Source organism: Saccoglossus kowalevskii, chromosome 22 (assembly GCF_978046115.1).
Source record: "Saccoglossus kowalevskii chromosome 22, keSacKowa6.1, whole genome shotgun sequence".
NCBI lineage: Eukaryota > Metazoa > Hemichordata > Enteropneusta > Harrimaniidae > Saccoglossus > Saccoglossus kowalevskii.
In genome coordinates this window covers 26,702,427-26,721,873 of record NC_140662.1, presented here as the reverse complement: position 1 = coordinate 26,721,873, position 19,447 = coordinate 26,702,427, and the positions used below count along the sequence as shown (strand labels likewise).

Genomic DNA, 19,447 nt, shown 5'->3' with positions numbered 1-19,447 from the left:
ATATACCAACAGTTGTACTTCCCTCCTCGACTGATTCGGGATTCCTCAAGCACGCCACCAACGTCAGTAATCAGTCAAAGCTTGGAGAAAGCCTGAATGCTGACGGAAGAGGGGTGAACACGGGGTTGACGGATGCATAATATTTCATGCGGGTACATCATAATGCAACACACGAAAAAAAATTCCAATCACTAATTTAAATACTGCCGATGCATATTTTCATTTTTTCCATGAGGTTGTTGTTTGTATTTTTTTTCCTAATTGGTTATACTAGTCTTATAATGTTTTTGAGACATTATTTTTTTCATTGATTTTTGTAATGAGACGAATGATTTTTTTAAAGAAATAACATTTATTATACTACCATAATTTCCACATAATGAAATTAATACAATATGAATATTCATTTATTATCGAGTGTGCCGCTTCCTAGCAACTTTGGCGTTACGGTTGTTCTGTTTTCCTCCCACCGGAAAAAAAAATTTTAAAGGAGGACTTATTTTAAATAAAATACTTAGAATATCTGCTCTTAACGCTTCGGGTATTCATACATTGTTATAAATCGTAAATATGTGCCTTCTAAGATTTTATTGGGTTTAAAACGACCTTGCAGTCATGGGTCTTGTGCTTTATTTGAGGCTGTTATGTTTACCGGTAACACCTTTCCTGTTCATTATATTCGTCGAAGCGAATCGAGTCATTCAACAACATGGCTGCCAAACGGATAGGAGTTATTGCACGTTCGCGGACAATTTGTTGACAGCCATGCCACTACCATGGATAATTCTAGCTCCGATCGCAGCCCACGGTTAAGTGAAAGTGTTGCAAGTTCATGGCTGAGAATCTGTGAGAACGAATGTGGCTCGTTTTCTGGAGCGAACTTCAGTAATTTGAGTAAGTTTACTTGTTTTGGAACTTGCATTCTATCGAAGTTCGAATACAGTAATCGAGTTCGGTACTGCGTGTGACACCGACGTGATCGCTAGACTGTCAAACACACCATGAATTAATTAATATATTGATAGTTAAACAGAATAATTAATACTATTCCAAAATGATAAAAATGAAATGGCTAAATTTTAACAAATCATCGAACTTTTTGGCATTCCCTGTTCCTGTCATTCGCGTGTAACGTTATGACAGCGAATTCTGTGTATTCGCGATGGAAAAGGCTCTGCCTTCTATTAACCATGTCAAGTAAATCAATTGAATTACTGCACGTCTTGCATGATTTAATATTGTGCCACTACGGCCCTGAATCATTTGATTGTTTTTGTCGTTAAGTCGTGTCTCACGCTAGGAATCTCACGACATATATATTGCCCATAACCATGACCAAAGTCGCCATACATTTGCACAACTTCGAACACCGTCTTTCAACATTTTCAAGAATTACTCGTAATCAACATTTTCGTTATTAAAATTTAGCAATTATTTTTCGAAGTTTATTACGTGTGTAAAAAATAAAGTCATCTGGCCGGGTGACTATGAACGCCATCAAACTCTGGGAAAGATTAATAAACTTGTTGTGAGCAAGTCTACTGTTGCTGTTGTACCGTGTCTAAGAGTGAGTCAGAGGAAAAAAGTCCTAAATAAAAAAAGTCCCGATAGAAGCTGGACCCATAACAAGTTGGAGTTGACATGTGACTATACAGATGCACTCACTAGACTTAAAAACTGTGACATTATTCCTCCACAGACCCTAGAAATTTCTATAGGTTTGTTGAAATTCCTGTTGCATCATACAGCAAACAGTAGCTAAGTGGTACTCTGACGGAGTAGCCATAAGCCATGGCGTTGACAGGTTGTAATTGCCTATACAAAGTGGCTTTCCTTTCTTTGGCTATATTGGAGATTTTATTGTTCACTGTGTGGTTTGTACCTTTGTACAAATGCGCAGTGCAAGTTTGGTTTTGGTGAAATAATCTAAATTTTTAGATAAAAATATGCACATGCATTGACTTTGGAATACAATTTATCAGAACTGTTTTTTGTATTTTTTCTGAAAATATTCTTGATTTTGTTGCTAGAATTTTGCAGTAGCTCAATTCATTTAATGTTTTTGAATTTAATATGTTATATCAGTGATACTTGTTGGATATATTTCATTGTAATGAAAAGTTTTATTTAAAACGGGAGGATCGTCACCTGCGCACACACGGGAATTGAGTCCCAAGCAATGATAACACATGCTAAAAATGCAAAGGCTCATGGGTAGACACTTGTTTGTAAATAATGACACGCTATGGCCACCTGACGCATGCGTAGGTGACGACTCCCCCGCTTTAAAATAATAATCATACGTGTATTCTGAATCATGCTATATATGCAAATACAGTATTATATATTGACTGCTGTGACTTATTACGACCAATACACACATGTTCCCTGGCATTGAAAGCACATGTGTTACTAATAAAATATATTTCATAGAACTTACATTAGGCAAATTTTCCATGAATTTATATTAATATTACAAAAATTTTGCCCAAACTGGTTGGAAATAAGTTAGTTTTCAACTTTTTTTACTAGCTACAATTGTTTGACATTTTATATCTGCACCCAGTTTATTACTTTGCTCGTAAAGTTTAGAAGTTGTAGCCTTAGGTAACATTCCACATCCCTAGTAGTTTTATTGAGTTCTAGAGAAGATATTAGGCCAGCAATTAGGTATGTGTATATAAACAAGATCGTATCTTTCCTCCATAGAAATACTGGACAGTTCTGACATTTCCAAAGCTGCACGGCTGCTCTTTTGCCATATTAGGACCTAATTGGCTTGACTGCTCTATGGTATGATGTTTGTCTGTAAACAAATTAACATACCAGTTTAGTTGATACAGTGTTTTGTTCTATTATTTTTATTTGGTCCTGAAGAAACCATATTTAATCTATTAGTAGCACAGGGTTTGTTATGCTCAGGGCACGTCAATTTTTTTATGTGTATGCATATTTAATTTGATTTGAGCCTTTTGTTCTTGTCGATATTACATATTACACTCACATAAATTTAATTTTCTCATATTTCGAGTAAACTACGTGACGAACATTCATTGACATCTTCCCTTTGTATACATATACATTGAAGCACTGCAAGCAAGATGAAAATAGAATCCCATCACTGTACACAAACGATCGCACACTGCAACCCATTTTTTATTGTTATTTTGGGCCATTAAGCTATTAGAAGATGTATAAAAATAAGGTTGTTCCCAAAAATACTGCCAAGTTTGCACTACATTGTGTATATGGGACCATACTGCCTATTTTGCATATTTTGCGATAGTAATAACCTCATAATATTAATAATAATTTTTTACTCTAACACTAAATTAGTGATTATGGGCTGAAGTTAAACAGATAACTGTTAATTACTTGAAAATATTCATATACTATATAAGATTTTATTTTTTACATTTTGGTGTTTTTTTCTGGCGTACATGTGAATGGAATATTATTTCCACTGTTAGCAACAATTCGTTTTTCGCAGTTAGCAAAAAGATTCAAAATCATTTTGTGCTACCGAATGCACCCCTGATTTCTTCACATATGTATTCTTGACCTAAAGTTTTCTTTTCGTTCACACTTTATTCAATTGAATACAAAAACAAATGTGTGTATGTAATCTATACATGTGTTTGTATGTGATACTAATGTGTAAATACGTGATAATACTGTTAGTAGCTTAATTATAGAGATTTAATTATTACTCTTTGTGATTTTCTCAGGCTGATTCATGTGTAATGCACTCATCATAGCTTTTTGTAAGTTTTGTTATCAGAATTTAAACATTAGCTAGAATCTATTTTGGGAAAAAATTTCAGAGCCTAAATATAAATAATATTAGCAACAGTAACCTGTATTAGTAACAGATAAGAGACCATTTTCCGTTCACTGTGAGAATCATGCGTGAAATCGAATGTAAAAACAGGACAAACAAAGGTCATAGCGTTGTAGTGGCATCAAACATCGCGTGGGATTCGACAAACGCGAAAATATTTTGGGGGCATTTCCATGCTTAATAATGTGCTGTCCACATTTGATGACAGACAAATATCGATTAAGTGAGGGTATTCAAAAGCAATATTCCTCTGTGGAAGATCGGCCGGTCGATGTGAGCTACGAAATTAAGAAATTTGAGTTCAAAATAAAATCGTTTGATCTCGCGAGATCTCACAGTTGAACGGAAAATCACCTGATCTTTACCTATTTGGTGGTTCACTAATAAAGATTAGAATTATTTAACCCACTCCCTGTCATGTGACCCCACTGCTATAACATTTTGTGATTTCCATGGACTCGTGAAAATTTTCCTTACTGTACTCTGTACGTGTATGTTACATAACTTACATGTATATACATGATAATATGCAACATCTAGAAATAAAATTTGTTGCTAACAAAAATTTAATTTCCACTTGTCTACATGTTAAGTGCTGTTTACTTGTGTCTAATATAAATACATTTATTATTTAGTACATGTACCTCAAAGTTTAGTATTTTAATTTCCCAAATCCACATCTCTGGATTTCTGTGGTGTAAAATTTTATAAACGCGGTATTTATTATTTGTGTTACTCAGTGAAATCATCTGTTTTGTACAGTGTTATTGTGATTTACACAGACCTACTGTACGTGCAAACCTGACTAATTTTAGCGCTTTATTTGATTGCCATTATGTGCCCCCAAATTTGAGGTTATTTGCCTTTGCTCTGCCCTTTCCTTGCTTGAAAAACGACGTAATTTGAATGCTTAAGAATTCAATTGTCGTATTGTTGGAACGTCCTGCTCCCGACCTCATTGTTGAAAACCTTTTCAGCATTAAGCATGCTAATGACTTGCTCATTTCTTTTATTCATACTGCAAAAAAAGGTGTAGAATTGGGTCTCCTTTTTTTTCAATACCTGTTGCATGGGTATATCTGAAATGTAGATTTTTTTAAATCCAGCAAGTGGAATGGTTTAACCCACAGTACAATGCAAGCCATTCAGAATGCCCATATGTAGTATTGTGTTTGAAGTACTTTACTTTGGGGATGGAAATTAAATTGTGGGCAAAGTGAATCTAGCTTTTCAAGACATGGGTGACCTGAATAACAATAGCGAAAAATCAAAACAACTCATGAGAAGAGTTTGACATGCGAACAAGTTGTTAAGTTACTGTGAACATGCACCCTGCTGTGGTGTATTGCCACTCAGTTTTGAAGTACCGGTACATGGTTTAAGTCGTCATTAAACTTGTTGTGTTTTGGCAAAGGACATTTTGTTTTTATAAAGGTGTATTCATGCCTTTCAAACCTGCTTGCTGCTCTGTTGACGAATCGATGTAAAATGTCATCGATCATGTGACCTGTGAAAGCGCTAGAAAGTTGAGAATGTTGTCTTTATTTGTTGAAATTTTTAAAAAAACAATTCAATAAACTATGCGAGTTCTTGCTTGTGGTACTTTGGAACGTCCAGGTAACTTCCTGTTCAGATTTTTTGCCTTGACTGCCCCACCTGCCTTGCAAGTCGCAATATTCAATAATTCACACTATTTAACCCCCACCTAGCATACATCTGCACAGTGCTTTGTGGTGATTTCCAAACAGTTCTTGGTGAAGATAATAAAAACTCTTTCTATTGGTCTTATTTTTGAAATCTAAATAAGTATACTTTTTTCCACAGTATAATTAAGTACTGAGTACTTCCAATACTGCTTTCCTAATATTTAACATGGCTTTAATATCGTATTTGCTCTATTAGTAACACATGTTGCAAAGGTGTTGTATGGTCAAAACAAGCCATTTTGGGAGCGTCATCATCTATCAAATGTAATTTTTGGATGTGCTGCAATCGTAGGAGAGCTTCTAACAGAACAAATACGACAAATGTTTATTTTCTCTGTTCAATACAGTCTTGTATAATCACTGTAGACAGATGTGGAGTTTTGTTTTGATACAATATATTCTATAAATACTTGATTTGAATAATTCAACAAACATTGGCATACTGTTTCTCGTTGAAACATTTAAGGCCCAAACGTTCACATAAAAAGAGAAAAATTGTTCTTTGTATGTGACATATTGTGCTTTAGTTGAATAAAAGAGTTTAAGGGAAGTGTAATTAACAATGCAAGCTTACAATAACAATGTGTTCATTCTTTTAAAAGTCAAGCCACTATAATAGCAGAACCACTGTGTGATATTACTAAGTTTGAATGGAAGCTTGCGGTGTTACTTTATATAAGTGTTCGTTAAAACATAAAATGGGTCTTAACAAATTTGAATCTTTGAAACTGTTGTTTGGAGATAAAACTTTATTGTAGTTGTATTGTCACAATCTTGATTGATTCTCTCAGCCACCAATAAAAATATATATATATTTAATCTGCTTTTAACACCTTTTGGAGCTTTTGTTTGTCATAATTTTAGGAAAATGTGATTTTTTATGAAAAATCAAAATAAGAACATAATTTCAATGATAATTTTAAAAATAATTAAAAAAAATTTGGACAATAAATTTTCTGGATCTAAATTATGTTGCCTATATTGTTATGTTCTTTTGTCAGGATTCATCACATAAATTTTGAACTATTTGGTGGTTTGCTAATGTAGGGTAGATTTAGTTAAAAAAATACATTTTAGCTTAAATGAAATGTTAAATTAGTGCACCATATTTATTCTATTAGAAGCACATCATTTTAATACGTAAATGATCTTCCATTCAGACTAATTTGAACTTTGTATTTGTTGAGATAAAATTTTTTGAAAAATGGTACATGAATACATGTTGACAAAATTAACATTAATTAAGAAACATGATCTATGATATAAATTGCCATCATTTTTGTATTGATAAATAAATATACATCAAGTAGGTCCAAATCAAAGCCGATGTAATATGCCACTGCGGCACAAATATCATGCAATTAGTGTAAAAACAATAGAAATCAGGGGTCACACATGATTTTTGTCTGTGTACATACAATTTAAATTTTTTCCTGAAGACCTTCTCAGCAGTCAACAAAGTCAACTTTTTTGGAACAGGCTTTTAGCCAGCCACCTGTTGACCTGTCATTTTAGATGATTCAACATGCTATAGTCAACTTTTTGATTGAAAATTCCTCGTTTTCACAAAATAACAATCCTCTAAAAACAGGCTTACAGACTAGAAACTACAATCTTACATTTCATTATAGATTTTAGACAAGCACTTTTCATTTCCTGACTATGGTAGATTCCATTTTGACTCAGGTTTCCACCACCTGTTCCCCCTTTTCATCACCAATTCACAAAATAGTCTCCACTTTTCCTATGAAGGTTGGGACAAAAATAGCCAATTTTTTGGGTAAAAACTGAAAATTTACTCACATTTTGCCTGTTGATAGGTTTCATTCCCAGTGGAAATGTGAAGAAAAATTTGGGGAGCACACTGATCTAAATTCAAAGATTATCACAATGGTAGAATCAATTTGATACAAAACAAGGTTGATTCACTCATCCTTTTCATTTCAAAACTGACAGTAAATATCGTAAGATAAAAATATAGCTCCTGTTCTTGCCAAGAATTATGCTGGCGTATGATATACTATTCAGGTCAATGATCATAAGCAACCACTAACTGATATTAATATAAGCATGATTGGTGTTGTCAGGGTAGAGGTAACCAGTGAGTTCAGCAGGGGTGAAGACTCCCCAGATCAGATCGCTATTATTAGTAACTGTATCACACGAGTCTCAGACTGCATGTAACCATGGTAACACTGTTCTGGCAATCATCCATACTATAAAAATAATATACTGTTCTGAGATGAGACAAGTACTGATAATTAACAGGTGTACCACCTGTAAATCTTAGATGATCAGGTCGAATATAATCACTGACAGTTCTTGTACATATACGTCTAATAGTAAATGTGTTTGTATAGCCTTTAGTGTACTACTTTACACCATTCCACTAATGCCCAGATATGTTGCTAATATTTCATAACCATTCAGTTTACATGCACATGTATGCATACATAAAATCTTTGTTTATTAGCTTACGAGTAAATGTTGCTTATAAGGAATTCCCCATAATCTGAAGGAAAATGACATCTGCTGCAGTCTTATTGGTCAACTGTCAATCTGCTGCAGTCTTATTGGTCAACTAACAATCACTTGTTTAGTCTGATCCTTAGGAATATGGGTCAAATATTGTCAATGACAAAAACTGACAAGTGACACCCCAACCCCTGTACATTTTACATGGTTGCGCCAACCTTCTTTCTTTCTCAGCCATGTTTACAGATGAACACATACGTATACCTACAAAAGCATTATTTGTAATTACACCCACCCACCTGCACACAAAACCATCCTCCCTCCTGAATTCTCAGCTTGTCTACAAACAATTCCTTACATATTTACTTGATTTCTATATTTCCTGGCCATTGATGCAATTACCTGATAATAAGGAATGTGTTGATTGAGAATACCAGAGTTGAATGTTTCAAATTCCCTGCTACCGCATATTGTTATTGTTGTTATTATTGAGCTTATTTGTCAATACAGTTATGTAAGCAGTAAGAAGGTTTTACCGAAATAAAGAAGTAGTTTTTGACAAATTGGTGGTGAAATAATTGACCTGTGAGTCACATTGCATATGCTACATCAATCTTAATGGGTAATAGAGATATGAATCATATTGATTCTAGGCTATACATGTATGTATTCAAATATTAAGATATTACTAGAATTTTACCTGGGAATTAAAATGAGGGAAATATTGAGTGGGATGCCATATTGATTCTAGGCTATACAAGTATGTATTCAAACAAGATATTACTAGCATTGTACCTAGGCATTAGAGTGAGGGGAATACAGAGTTGAATGCCATATTGATTCTAGGCTATACATGTATGTATTCAAACAAGATATTTCTAGCACTGTACCTAGGCATTAGAATGAGGGGAATATAAAGTGGAACGCCATATTGATTCTAGGCTATACATGTATGTATTCAAACAAGATATTACTAGCATTGTACCTAGGCATTAGAGTGAGGGGAATACAGAGTTGAATGCCATATTGATTCTAGGCTATACAAGTATGTATTCAAACAAGATATTACTAGCATTGTACCTAGGCATTAGAGTGAGGGGAATACAGAGTTGAATGCCATATTGATTCTAGGCTATACATGTATGTATTCAAACAAGATATTACTAGCATTGTACCTAGGCATTGGAGTGAGGGGAATATAGAGTGGAACGCCATATTGATTCTAGGCTATACATGTATGTATTCAAACAAGATATTTCTAGCATTGTACCTAGGCATTGGAGTGAGGGGAATATAGAGTTGAATGCCATATTGATTCTAGGCTATACATGTATGTATTCAAACAAGATATTACTAGCATTGTACCTAGGCATTGGAGTGAGGGGAATACAGAGTTGAATGCCATATTGATTCTAGGCTATACATGTATGTATTCAAACAAGATATTACTAGCATTGTACCTCGGCATTGGAGTGAGGGGAATATAAAGTGGAACGCCATATTGATTCTAGGCTATATTAATGCAAACAATGAGATAATGTCAGCATTGTTAGTATAGTAGTGTACTTTGAGTGGAATGCTGCATAGATTGTAGGGTAACCTAGTGAACGGAGGAATACGTGGAACAATAATTACTGATGAATGGTAATAGTACAGAAAGGTGTCACTAGTTCACTCATAGCAAGGTTAATAAACTAGAAATAAACTTCAGTCAAGAAAATAAAATTTGAAAGTCAAACAGCTTATATGCAGGAAAATGTAGACTTGATTATTGTATTTTAGTTTTAACTTACTTTCACTGACAAATTTATTTTCGCAATTTCTTCATAAATTAGGAAAAAGTGTGAAAATAAAATATACATAAAATTATTGTTAATAATAGCGAAATTAAAACCCTGTGAGAAATTAATGCATTTACAGTAGATATTAATGCTCTGATGTCATTTTGAAGTATTTCTAAAACCTTTTGAAAAATAGTAGTTTTGAGTTCCGTTCTTACCTCTGCTGTAAATATGCCAGGAACCAGACAAACCAGCTAATAAATTGCACGAGCTAGAAATCGCCCCCCTCCCTCCCACTCATGAACAAAAATGACTGATGGCGCTGTAACTTGAAACTCATCTATAATTCATTCATATTGTCATGATATTAACAGACATTTTTCACAATTTATGACGCAACTCTTATCATAGTCTCTGTAATTCAGATGGCTTTTGGTCAAAAGTTAGGATTATTTAATTATCATTTTGCTAAAAATGTTCAGGATACCATTTTAAAAAAGGCGACAGGAGTTGGTAATGTTGATAAAATGTTTGTCTGTCATGTTTACCGTTACCTTTTGGCAATGTTTTGCACACATAATATATTTTTGGTAATTCTTTCGTTAGGGTAAATTAAAAAAAAAAAAATATGCAGATTTATTTTGTTAAAGTTAACAAAAGTTGGCCGGCATCTTTGAATGTGATGAGTGTTGATTGTCATCAAAATTTACATGTTAACTTATAGACTGTCATAAAGCCAGCATTCTTTTCATCTGTCTAGTGTTGTGATCAAGATCGTCTGTGCCAATGCAATTTGAGATGATTATGAATTATACATTTGTTAATTTGAGCCTATATTAATGCATTTACTTTGTAAGTGATGCCAAAGACAGTGCAATATTTATTTATTCAATTATCCAAATTATCTTGAACCGTATAGTCTTGAATTATTTAAGCTTCGCTAGATCCCGCTATGACGTCAATTGTTGTGAATAGCTGAGAGGAAAAACATGATCAGGTCCATGTTTTTGTATTGAGAACCAGAATGTAGAAAAGTATCTGGGTGGAATTACATTGCCTAAGTATGTCAGCTATTTGCTGCTAGCCATGACAATTCTTCTTTTGAGTCTGGTCATGGGAGTTTAGGCAGTGTACAAAGGAGTTTTCATATGCGTTCTCGCTGTTCTTGTGTATCGTATTGTGGATTATGTTATGTTTACGCTGTGATAATAATTTCATGTAATTAGACTACTTTATGGGCTGTTGCAACTATTCTAACTTCTTTAAAATTTGTATAAAACCTTTCCTATGTCTTAACTTCTGTTATTGGTTGTGATTACTGTATTTATCTGTTAGGGATTATTAAAATGCGCACACAAAAAGACATTATCTCTACGTTAACTGTCTCACATTGTTGCAGAAGCACTTTAAGTCTTCATCTAGTCCTCATGCCAAAATTTTAATAGTATGAAATAATCAGCAACTTCCACAATGTGTATAATGCGGCACTTCAGCTGCAAATACGCTAGACCATTACGAAGTCCCAATGTCAGTCTTTTGCATATTCAATATGCATCCAAGCAACTTTTGCTACATTGTTGATTTTAACTATTGAAATGTATATATATATCACTAGAATGTTTAAGCAATGTATTTTCTGGGATGTTAATGCATGGTGCTACATATTATTTTTTTTTCCTTTATCATATTACTGACAAGTGTGAAATTCAGAGAATAAAATCATTTAAAATTCTCTCTTCTCAAAACTCATAAAATTTACAAAATTTGTTTTTCAGGAAATTAAAGATATTCATATGAGCTCAGAATGTTTGTTAAATTGTTGGTTAAGTTCCCAGGAACATCCTGCAAACATGGACAAATTATGTTTGTTTAGATGTGAAAGATAACAAAGTTGGTGCTCAAGTTATATTGCTGAAGCCTTTCTCTAGTCAAAGTTGAAGTGCAGTTAAAATTAGGATAGATGAAAGTCAGAAAAAAACAAACAAAAAAACTGCTTAAACTCAGCTTTCATGTCTTTCAAATTTGAGCAAGCGTTCAAATTGTGCTATGGTGCATCAAATAGCACTACACCCCTCTCTCTTAATTGTTCCATGCTTTGTTCGCTATGAAAAGTCAAACCATTTTGGCTTTTTACCCCAAGATGAACACAGGCATGGTTGATCAGATCTGCTCTGAGTTCCCTTGTTCTGAATACTTGGAACTTTTGAAAAAAGAACTACGTGAAACCAACACGTGAATAAAACCATTGAAATTTGATCACTGGGCAGTGACAGCTTTTTTCAAAGTCAATGGCCAGCCACGAGACATTTAATGTGCCCTCTCTTTTAACAGGACTGAGTCAATGAAATCCTCTAAATTCAAGTTCATGGGTCTGCTTGTTTACTACTGAAGAGAAAGCTAGTTTTCCTAGAATGAATAAAGATTGTATGTGGCTGTATAAAGTGACTTTTGAAGTCACTAACTATTTAAACTTTAAGATCAGCGTATAATTTTCTGTCCCAATCATGCACCAATGAATTACTTGTGTCAAGAAAATTCATGGCTGCATCAAATCGGCCTAGAGGGCACATGCACTAGACCTACCATGGTGAATAGGTTCTTGCTTTAGTCGATGTTTTGATCAAACTTCTAAAACATTCTCATGTCTTTCGGGCAAATACAAATTCCTACTTAAACAACCTCTTTAAAATTGAGACTACTGTAATTGTCAAGGCTTGTCCAATGCATGAGAGCTCTAAGTTTGAAGTAAATCGGTAAGCAAGGGCTTCGTCAAGTAAAAATAGATACTAATTGATCACATGCATGTATATTTCATAAACTACTGTAAAATCTGCATTAGAAGCTGCATTCCTAATAGAAGTCGCACCCATTCTTTTTGAATAATTGAGAACCAAAAATTCACTATTTCTCATATGTTTAGGTGCTCTAATAAAAGCCGCATCTTCTCTATTGGATTGTACTATTTTAATAGAAGCCGCGATTTCTAATGCAGATTTTACATTTGTGTATATTGGAAAACTTGTCAGCTAAAATAAAATAATGGTTTTCTATAGAAGGCAGTTCTTGGTAAATTCATAGAATTTATAAAAAATTATTCTGAAAAATGTATAAAAATATTTTCAGAACTACAGTTTGGGACTTCAAGTTTCTTTTTTTATCTTCAAAATAAATTAAAATATTTTTAGTTACTTCTTCATTGTGCTAGTGTGACTGCAAAATCTACTTTGTCTGCAATGGAGTTGTATGGCATTATGTTACAGTCCTGTTTCTGTAATGTATAAATTTCTCAGCAATTTTTGAAATGTTTGTACTTTTGGTATATGTTGTACATTCCTGCTACTATTTTCATAATTTCTTAAATCTAAAATAAAAAATACACCAAAAACACACCATATGGTCTTTTAACTAAACACGTTCTTATATTTAAAAAAAGTTGTTTATATAAAGTTGTTCGGCACCTCTGACATCCATGTTGTATGAGAAATTCCAACATGTAATTACAAAAGTGGAAAACAACGTCATTAAGATTAAAAAATCAGGCTTGTTACTTTTTCCAGAGCCTTATTATTTAAATTATCTCAACAACGTCAGTTTGATATCACATGACGCATACTTGCGCAAATTATCTTGTTGACACTACTGCATTTAGTGATATCGTTTAGTTTCGTGCATGCTGCGCGTGTTGACCTAAGGTCTGTTAATTATATTAACGAAATTGAAATCACCTTCTTGTAATGTATGGAGCTTGAAATATCATGATACAATCGTATTTTCTTACTAAGCATTTAGTTATGTAATGCAGTCATTGGCCTGTTATCACGGCCTCAATCATGTTGTACATGTAGTAGACTGTCAACCACAATGTAAAAAACATTTGAATATGAAACTAGCATAAATAAATATTAAAATTAATCTAGACCTAGTTTCTGTGGAATGTTCTCAATACCGTACCAATAAAATCAGTATTGATCAAATTGAAAAACATGCAAGATAAATTAAACAATGGATTTTCAATACATTGGGAAAAATGGAATATTGATGCCAGCAGGAGAAAAAATAAACTAAGCTAAAAACTTATTGACTTAAGCAGGGAAACTATTGATGAATTTCAATTAAATAAAGCATAACTAATTCAGTTTTATCTGGAGTAATAAATTCATGTCAATCTGTAGTTTTGATAAATAGGTTTCAGGCCAAATGGAGCACAATCATTCTGCTGGGTGCAGTGACTTATGGATGTGCTGTCATCATTGAGGTCAAGCACTGACTTCTCTTCAACGCTTGCCTCTGCAAGTTGTTTACATTACAACATACTGTAAAATGACTAATTTTCACTGGGTTTAAATTTCGCTGATTTAGCATTTCAGGGATAATCAGTGGGTTTTAAATTCACGGTTTTACCATTTAGATAATGTGTTCTATGCTCAATTTTACATATTCACTGGGTTTTAATTTAGCGCATTTTCCATTCAGCAAAATAAGCAAAATTAAAATCCAGTGAATAGATAACCCATTTACAGTACATTGAAGACAATGCTTAACAGACGTGACAGTGACCATTTCTGTTTACGCACAAATTTCAGGATGTCCTAGCTCCCTTTGCAGGATGTTCTTGGGAACTTAACCAAGAAAGTTTTAACTAAAATCGACTATCAGGATCTGGGTGTGGGGTTTGGGGATTAACATGTATTGAATGTGAGAACTCATGGTTTCTGGCAAACATTTTGAGGCTTGCATAAATTGGCAAATGCAGTACTGTGGAATATTTTATTTTCGCTTGGAATTAATTTTCGCTGATGGAATTAATGATTCAGTGAAAATAAAAACCAGGGAATATAACTTTTTTTTCTACATTTTATATTCAACTTGTCAAAAATCAGTGAAAATAAATTCCCTACAAAATACCCAAAAGTCTATTCAGCAAAAATTAATTACAACTAAAATAAAGTATTTTACAGTATTTAAAAATTCAGTGCAAGTGTAGAAAAATTTATTTTGCAGGAACTATAAACCTATTATAGATGATAAATCCAGGTTACCTAGTCAGTGTTGAGTCATTTGATTATTATTTTGGGAGGCGTTGGTATTTGTTTACCTGGTATTTTGATGACAATACTCTGTTGTATTAGAGTCTCCACAATGGACTCTGAAAGCATAATAAATCAATTGTACTATTTTGAATTCACATTGTACATCTTTTCAAATCACAGTTTTACTGTATTTCAAAGAGATCACATAACTTGTCAATCTAGTTCCTCTTAAGACACAGACACTACTTTATTTGAGTTGTTTGTAATTCAGATTTTTACCTGATATCAAATATAATGAACTCTTGCTAAATAAAATTGTCTTTCATAAGTTGATTTTATTCTGTAAGGCTATTGTTCAATGCTGTTTGTATTGATTGTTTGAATCCAAAACAATGTAACCCTTCTAGAGAGTGTCAAAATTAACTAGTATTTAAAATGTTATGTAATATTTAATGGGTCACTTTCATGACCTCTAAAGGTCACACATCCCGGTACTTTCGTTAGTATGAAAATCAAAATTTAGTTTATTTTATTTATATATTTCAGCAAAATTTGCAGCAGTAAAATTGGAGAGGGGGTGTCTTGAGACACAGAATGTTACTGTAATTACTTGTGCAAAATTTTGTCTTTACTAATGTCTAATAAAATCAAATAAATAAATTCACATCATGAGAATTCCTGGCAATGAATGCTGAACAGATTGTTTATTACAGCTTCTTGGACATATGTTAATTCTTTGAAGTCAGAAATATTCAATGCAGAATTGAAATGTTTCTCTCTTCTCTCATAAAATGCCTCCTCTCCCTCATAAAAATCATGAAAATCCAACATCAGTCACGACTTTTATACAGACAATTGATGGAGGGACCATTACTGTGGTACACCTTATTCTATAACACAGTAAGATCATTTATTACACATGTGTTGACAAATCACAGTCACTTATTCATTCACTGACATGCACATGTATAATAGTACGCATTTTTTTTCTTATTTTTTCAAATTTATGAAAAAAAATGTCAAAGAAGGTTGGTCCACCAGATAAAAATTTGACATTGTACAATTTTCATAAAAAATTGGAATGGTCAAAATATCATAGCTAAAAGAGGATGAACTTAAAATAAGGTCATCCGACTTGAATTACAGTAACCTCAGCAGTTGAATTGTGATTCTGATCAATTCTCTCAGTGTTTAGTTTGCTGGTCCCCTCCCTAGTTGACCCCCAGGGCCCCTAGTTGACCCTACGCATGTACAAGATCCTTGCAACTGTCCATATTGGATGGCATTTTGCCAAATTGTTTGGTCTGGATCCGTAGTAATTTGATTCTGAAAGTGTTCTGTGTACTCTCTGGGTTAGTTCGGTCATCGTAACCGAGTTAGAGAATTTATGTGTGTCTGTGTGTGCATTTATGCTCTAACCACTGCGATCATTCTAACCTTGTCAATATGGGAATCAGAGCCATAGTAGTTGCTATGAAGATACCAGAGATATCCACAGAAAAATCGGTTACACTGTAATAAACCTCTATAATTTTAAGTCAGGATAATAAAGTAAAAAAACATACTAAAATGATAAAATGTAATGCATTAGGGGTCACTATGGTGGTGTGTTGAAGCAAAATAGTAAGTACTGTATTTGCCATGAAATTTAATGCAATCTATTTTATAATATTGATGATTTTTCAAGTCAAACGTCTCAAAGTAGGGCTCAATGCTGGGAAATTCACAAACTCATTGTTTCAATAGAAAAAAGTTTGGGTACTTCTTTGCTCTTTCTCAGTTGACGACACTCGGCAAAATATTTAGAATTTGTAGTGCTTTTAAAATTTCTGGATTTTCATACATTTTCAGAATTCTCAAGTTTTTTTTATATTTTTTTCAGGTTCATGTAGCAATGAACTGGTTGAAGGACTCGTTGAAGACAAAGACATTGCAGCAAAGGCGGTAGCGTTTGTCATTAATAGTACACGGAAAGGTGTTGTACCACTCTGTGCTGATGTGGCTCATTTGTTCAGGTCAAAAAAGAGGTAAGACACAACTTTGAAACTAGAATAACACAAAGCTACCAGTTCCCGTTTTCATTGTAGAAAAATGCATACTATAAGTAAGACCAAAAGAAAAAGTTTTTGCATCTCAGCCCAGGGAAATTAAACAAAATTTAGTTTTAATTTTTTTTTTGTATTAAGGTTATTCATTACCACAGCAAGATGACTAAAACAAAACAAACAAAAAACTTTCATATTAAAATATCATATTTACTTGATTAGAATCACATCTCTAATAAAAGCTAGATTATCATAACATTTTGAAACAGTGAAGTATTCACTGGAGCTTTTTAGACAGGTATAGTCACAGTTACGTTTGTGAAATCTATTCCTCTCAAACACTATCATGAAATAACAGTTATTTCTAAAGTGAAAGATTACTGTATTTTGGCCTTAAACACACATGTTATTATTGTATGTTCATGCACTGCTAATAGAGCAAATATGGTATATAATAAAAAATAATGCATAGGTATAGTGCCATATATCCTTTAAACTGTCCATACTCACATTACATTACCTCCTGTCACTACGTCATATGAATCAATCCGTAAACCATCCTCAACTCTTTGGTGAGCAATACAGCCTGAGATGCACAAGGTGCATCAGAGCTAAGCACACATAGCAATTAACTACCCTACCTCGTACTCATTACCCCTGGGTAGTGAAAGTAAAGTACCTTGCCTAGGAACAATAAACCGACAAGATTGCAATCAACATTGTGAGTTCAAAGTCATAGCTGTGATGCCTCCATCAAACAAAAGTGAATAGATGATTTTCCGTTCAACTGCGAGATCTTGCGTATTGCGTGAAAAACGCGAATCGAACATGGCCTAAAAAATCAAATGATTTGATTTTGAACTCTAATTCCTTTCATAGCTCAAAGTCAAAAAGCAAATCTTTAACAGGGGATTATATCTATTGATATGTGAACTTTGACCTGGATTGTTGAGCACTACTACTGAAAGTTTTGTATTAAAGGATATTGACACTCTGTGCCTGTTATATTATTAATTTGCTGTCAGCTTCACATTGATTTTAATTGAATTTACCCATAACAAGAACAAGCTTTCTAATAATACACTATAGTTAAGTTGTACTGAATCCACAATGGTTGTAGTATACAACATCCTTCTTGTGGGATTACTTCCTATTGGTGGTAATGTACTTGATTGACATGTAAATAAACAACTCTGCTATCTAAATCACTGAGTACACATACAACCTGTTGTGATATGCCTCAAATATTTGGCAGCAGTCATGTTAGGGTCAAAAAGTGCACCATGACCTCACCTAAGTGCTGTTCCTGTTCTCAGTGCATTTAATTTACAGTGTCTTTCTCACAACCAGTGGCAGCTAGATTACTGATAGCATAGTGGTTGTTGCTTAATTCAGACTCATGATTGGATTAATGCTGATAAGGATCAACCACTGTACCCCTGGGTGAGTGTGCCACAGACTCAATGGAAGGCCCAAACCACTATACCTTGGGTGGAATTGGGATGGCCAAAGCCACTGTATTCTTTATGAATGTTCCACAGACTCAATGGAAGGCCCAAACCACTATACCTTGGGTGGAATTGGGGTGGCCAAAGCCACTGTATTCTTTATGAGTGTTCCACAGACTCAATGGAAGGCCCAAACCACTATACCATGGGCGATTGTGGAGAAGTCAAATCCACTGTACCCCGGTTGAGTGTGCCACAGACTCAATGGGGAAGTCAAATCCACTGTACCCCGGTTGAGTGTGCCACAGACTCAATGGGGAAGTCAAATCCACTGTACCCCGGTTGAGTGTGCTACAGACTCAATGGAGAAGTCAAATTCACTGTACCCCGGTTGAGTGTGCCACAGACTCAATGGGGAAGTCAAATCCACTTTACCATTGGTGAGTGTGCCACATACTCTATGGCATAATGGCTACATGACAGTGTCATAATGGTGACATAGTGGTGACATAATGTTTAATAACGATGACATAGTAGTGACATATTGGTGGCATGATGTTTAAAGGGGAACTAAATAGAGCCTATTTTGGTGTTTGTATTTATCAAGTTATGTATATTGATTATAAATTTGAAAACAAAAATAAAAAAAATGATTATCTTCAGAGTTATTATGATTTAAATATGAGAAACCATAAACCTGCGAAGGACTTCCATTTGCGCCATCTTGCCATAAAAAAACGCCCTCATGAGGTATAAACAGGTAAGGTAACAAAGCACGATGACGAAATAGTATCTGATTAAATATAAGCAACTTAGGGAGCCATAGTTGGCTGGACTGGTGAATTGACTTCTAGTCTTGGTTGTTTCGACTTTTACGTTAATGTTATTTACAAGCGTATCAACATACAAACATTATGGATGTGCCATTGATCGAGACAGGCGTTTTGTTTTGTTTTTTGTCTAACTGTCTAATAAATGCTGTTTCCAGTACTACACTCTGCGGCGTGCAATTTATTTCAAAGTCTGGATGCTGGAGTATGCAATCTTGAGTTCGTAGGGTGGTGGTGGAAACATTTTCGTCCATGTATTCACGGGGCTGCACTGGCAAATCATGGGACAAG

The 19,447-nt window shown here is 34.0% G+C and overlaps 1 protein-coding gene across 1 annotated transcript in view; it reads left to right on the top strand.

The window, feature by feature from the left end:
* Positions 1-718: 718 nt before the first annotated feature.
* Positions 719-19,447, top strand: part of LOC144360308 (uncharacterized) — a 50,703-nt gene continuing 31,974 nt past the window's right edge. Inside the window, exons 1-2 of the mRNA XM_085495548.1 lie at positions 719-894; positions 16,716-16,860. Of these exons, the coding sequence (XP_085351674.1) occupies positions 777-894; positions 16,716-16,860 (263 nt within the window). The 5' untranslated portion in view covers positions 719-776. The remainder of the gene's footprint in view (positions 895-16,715; positions 16,861-19,447) is intronic.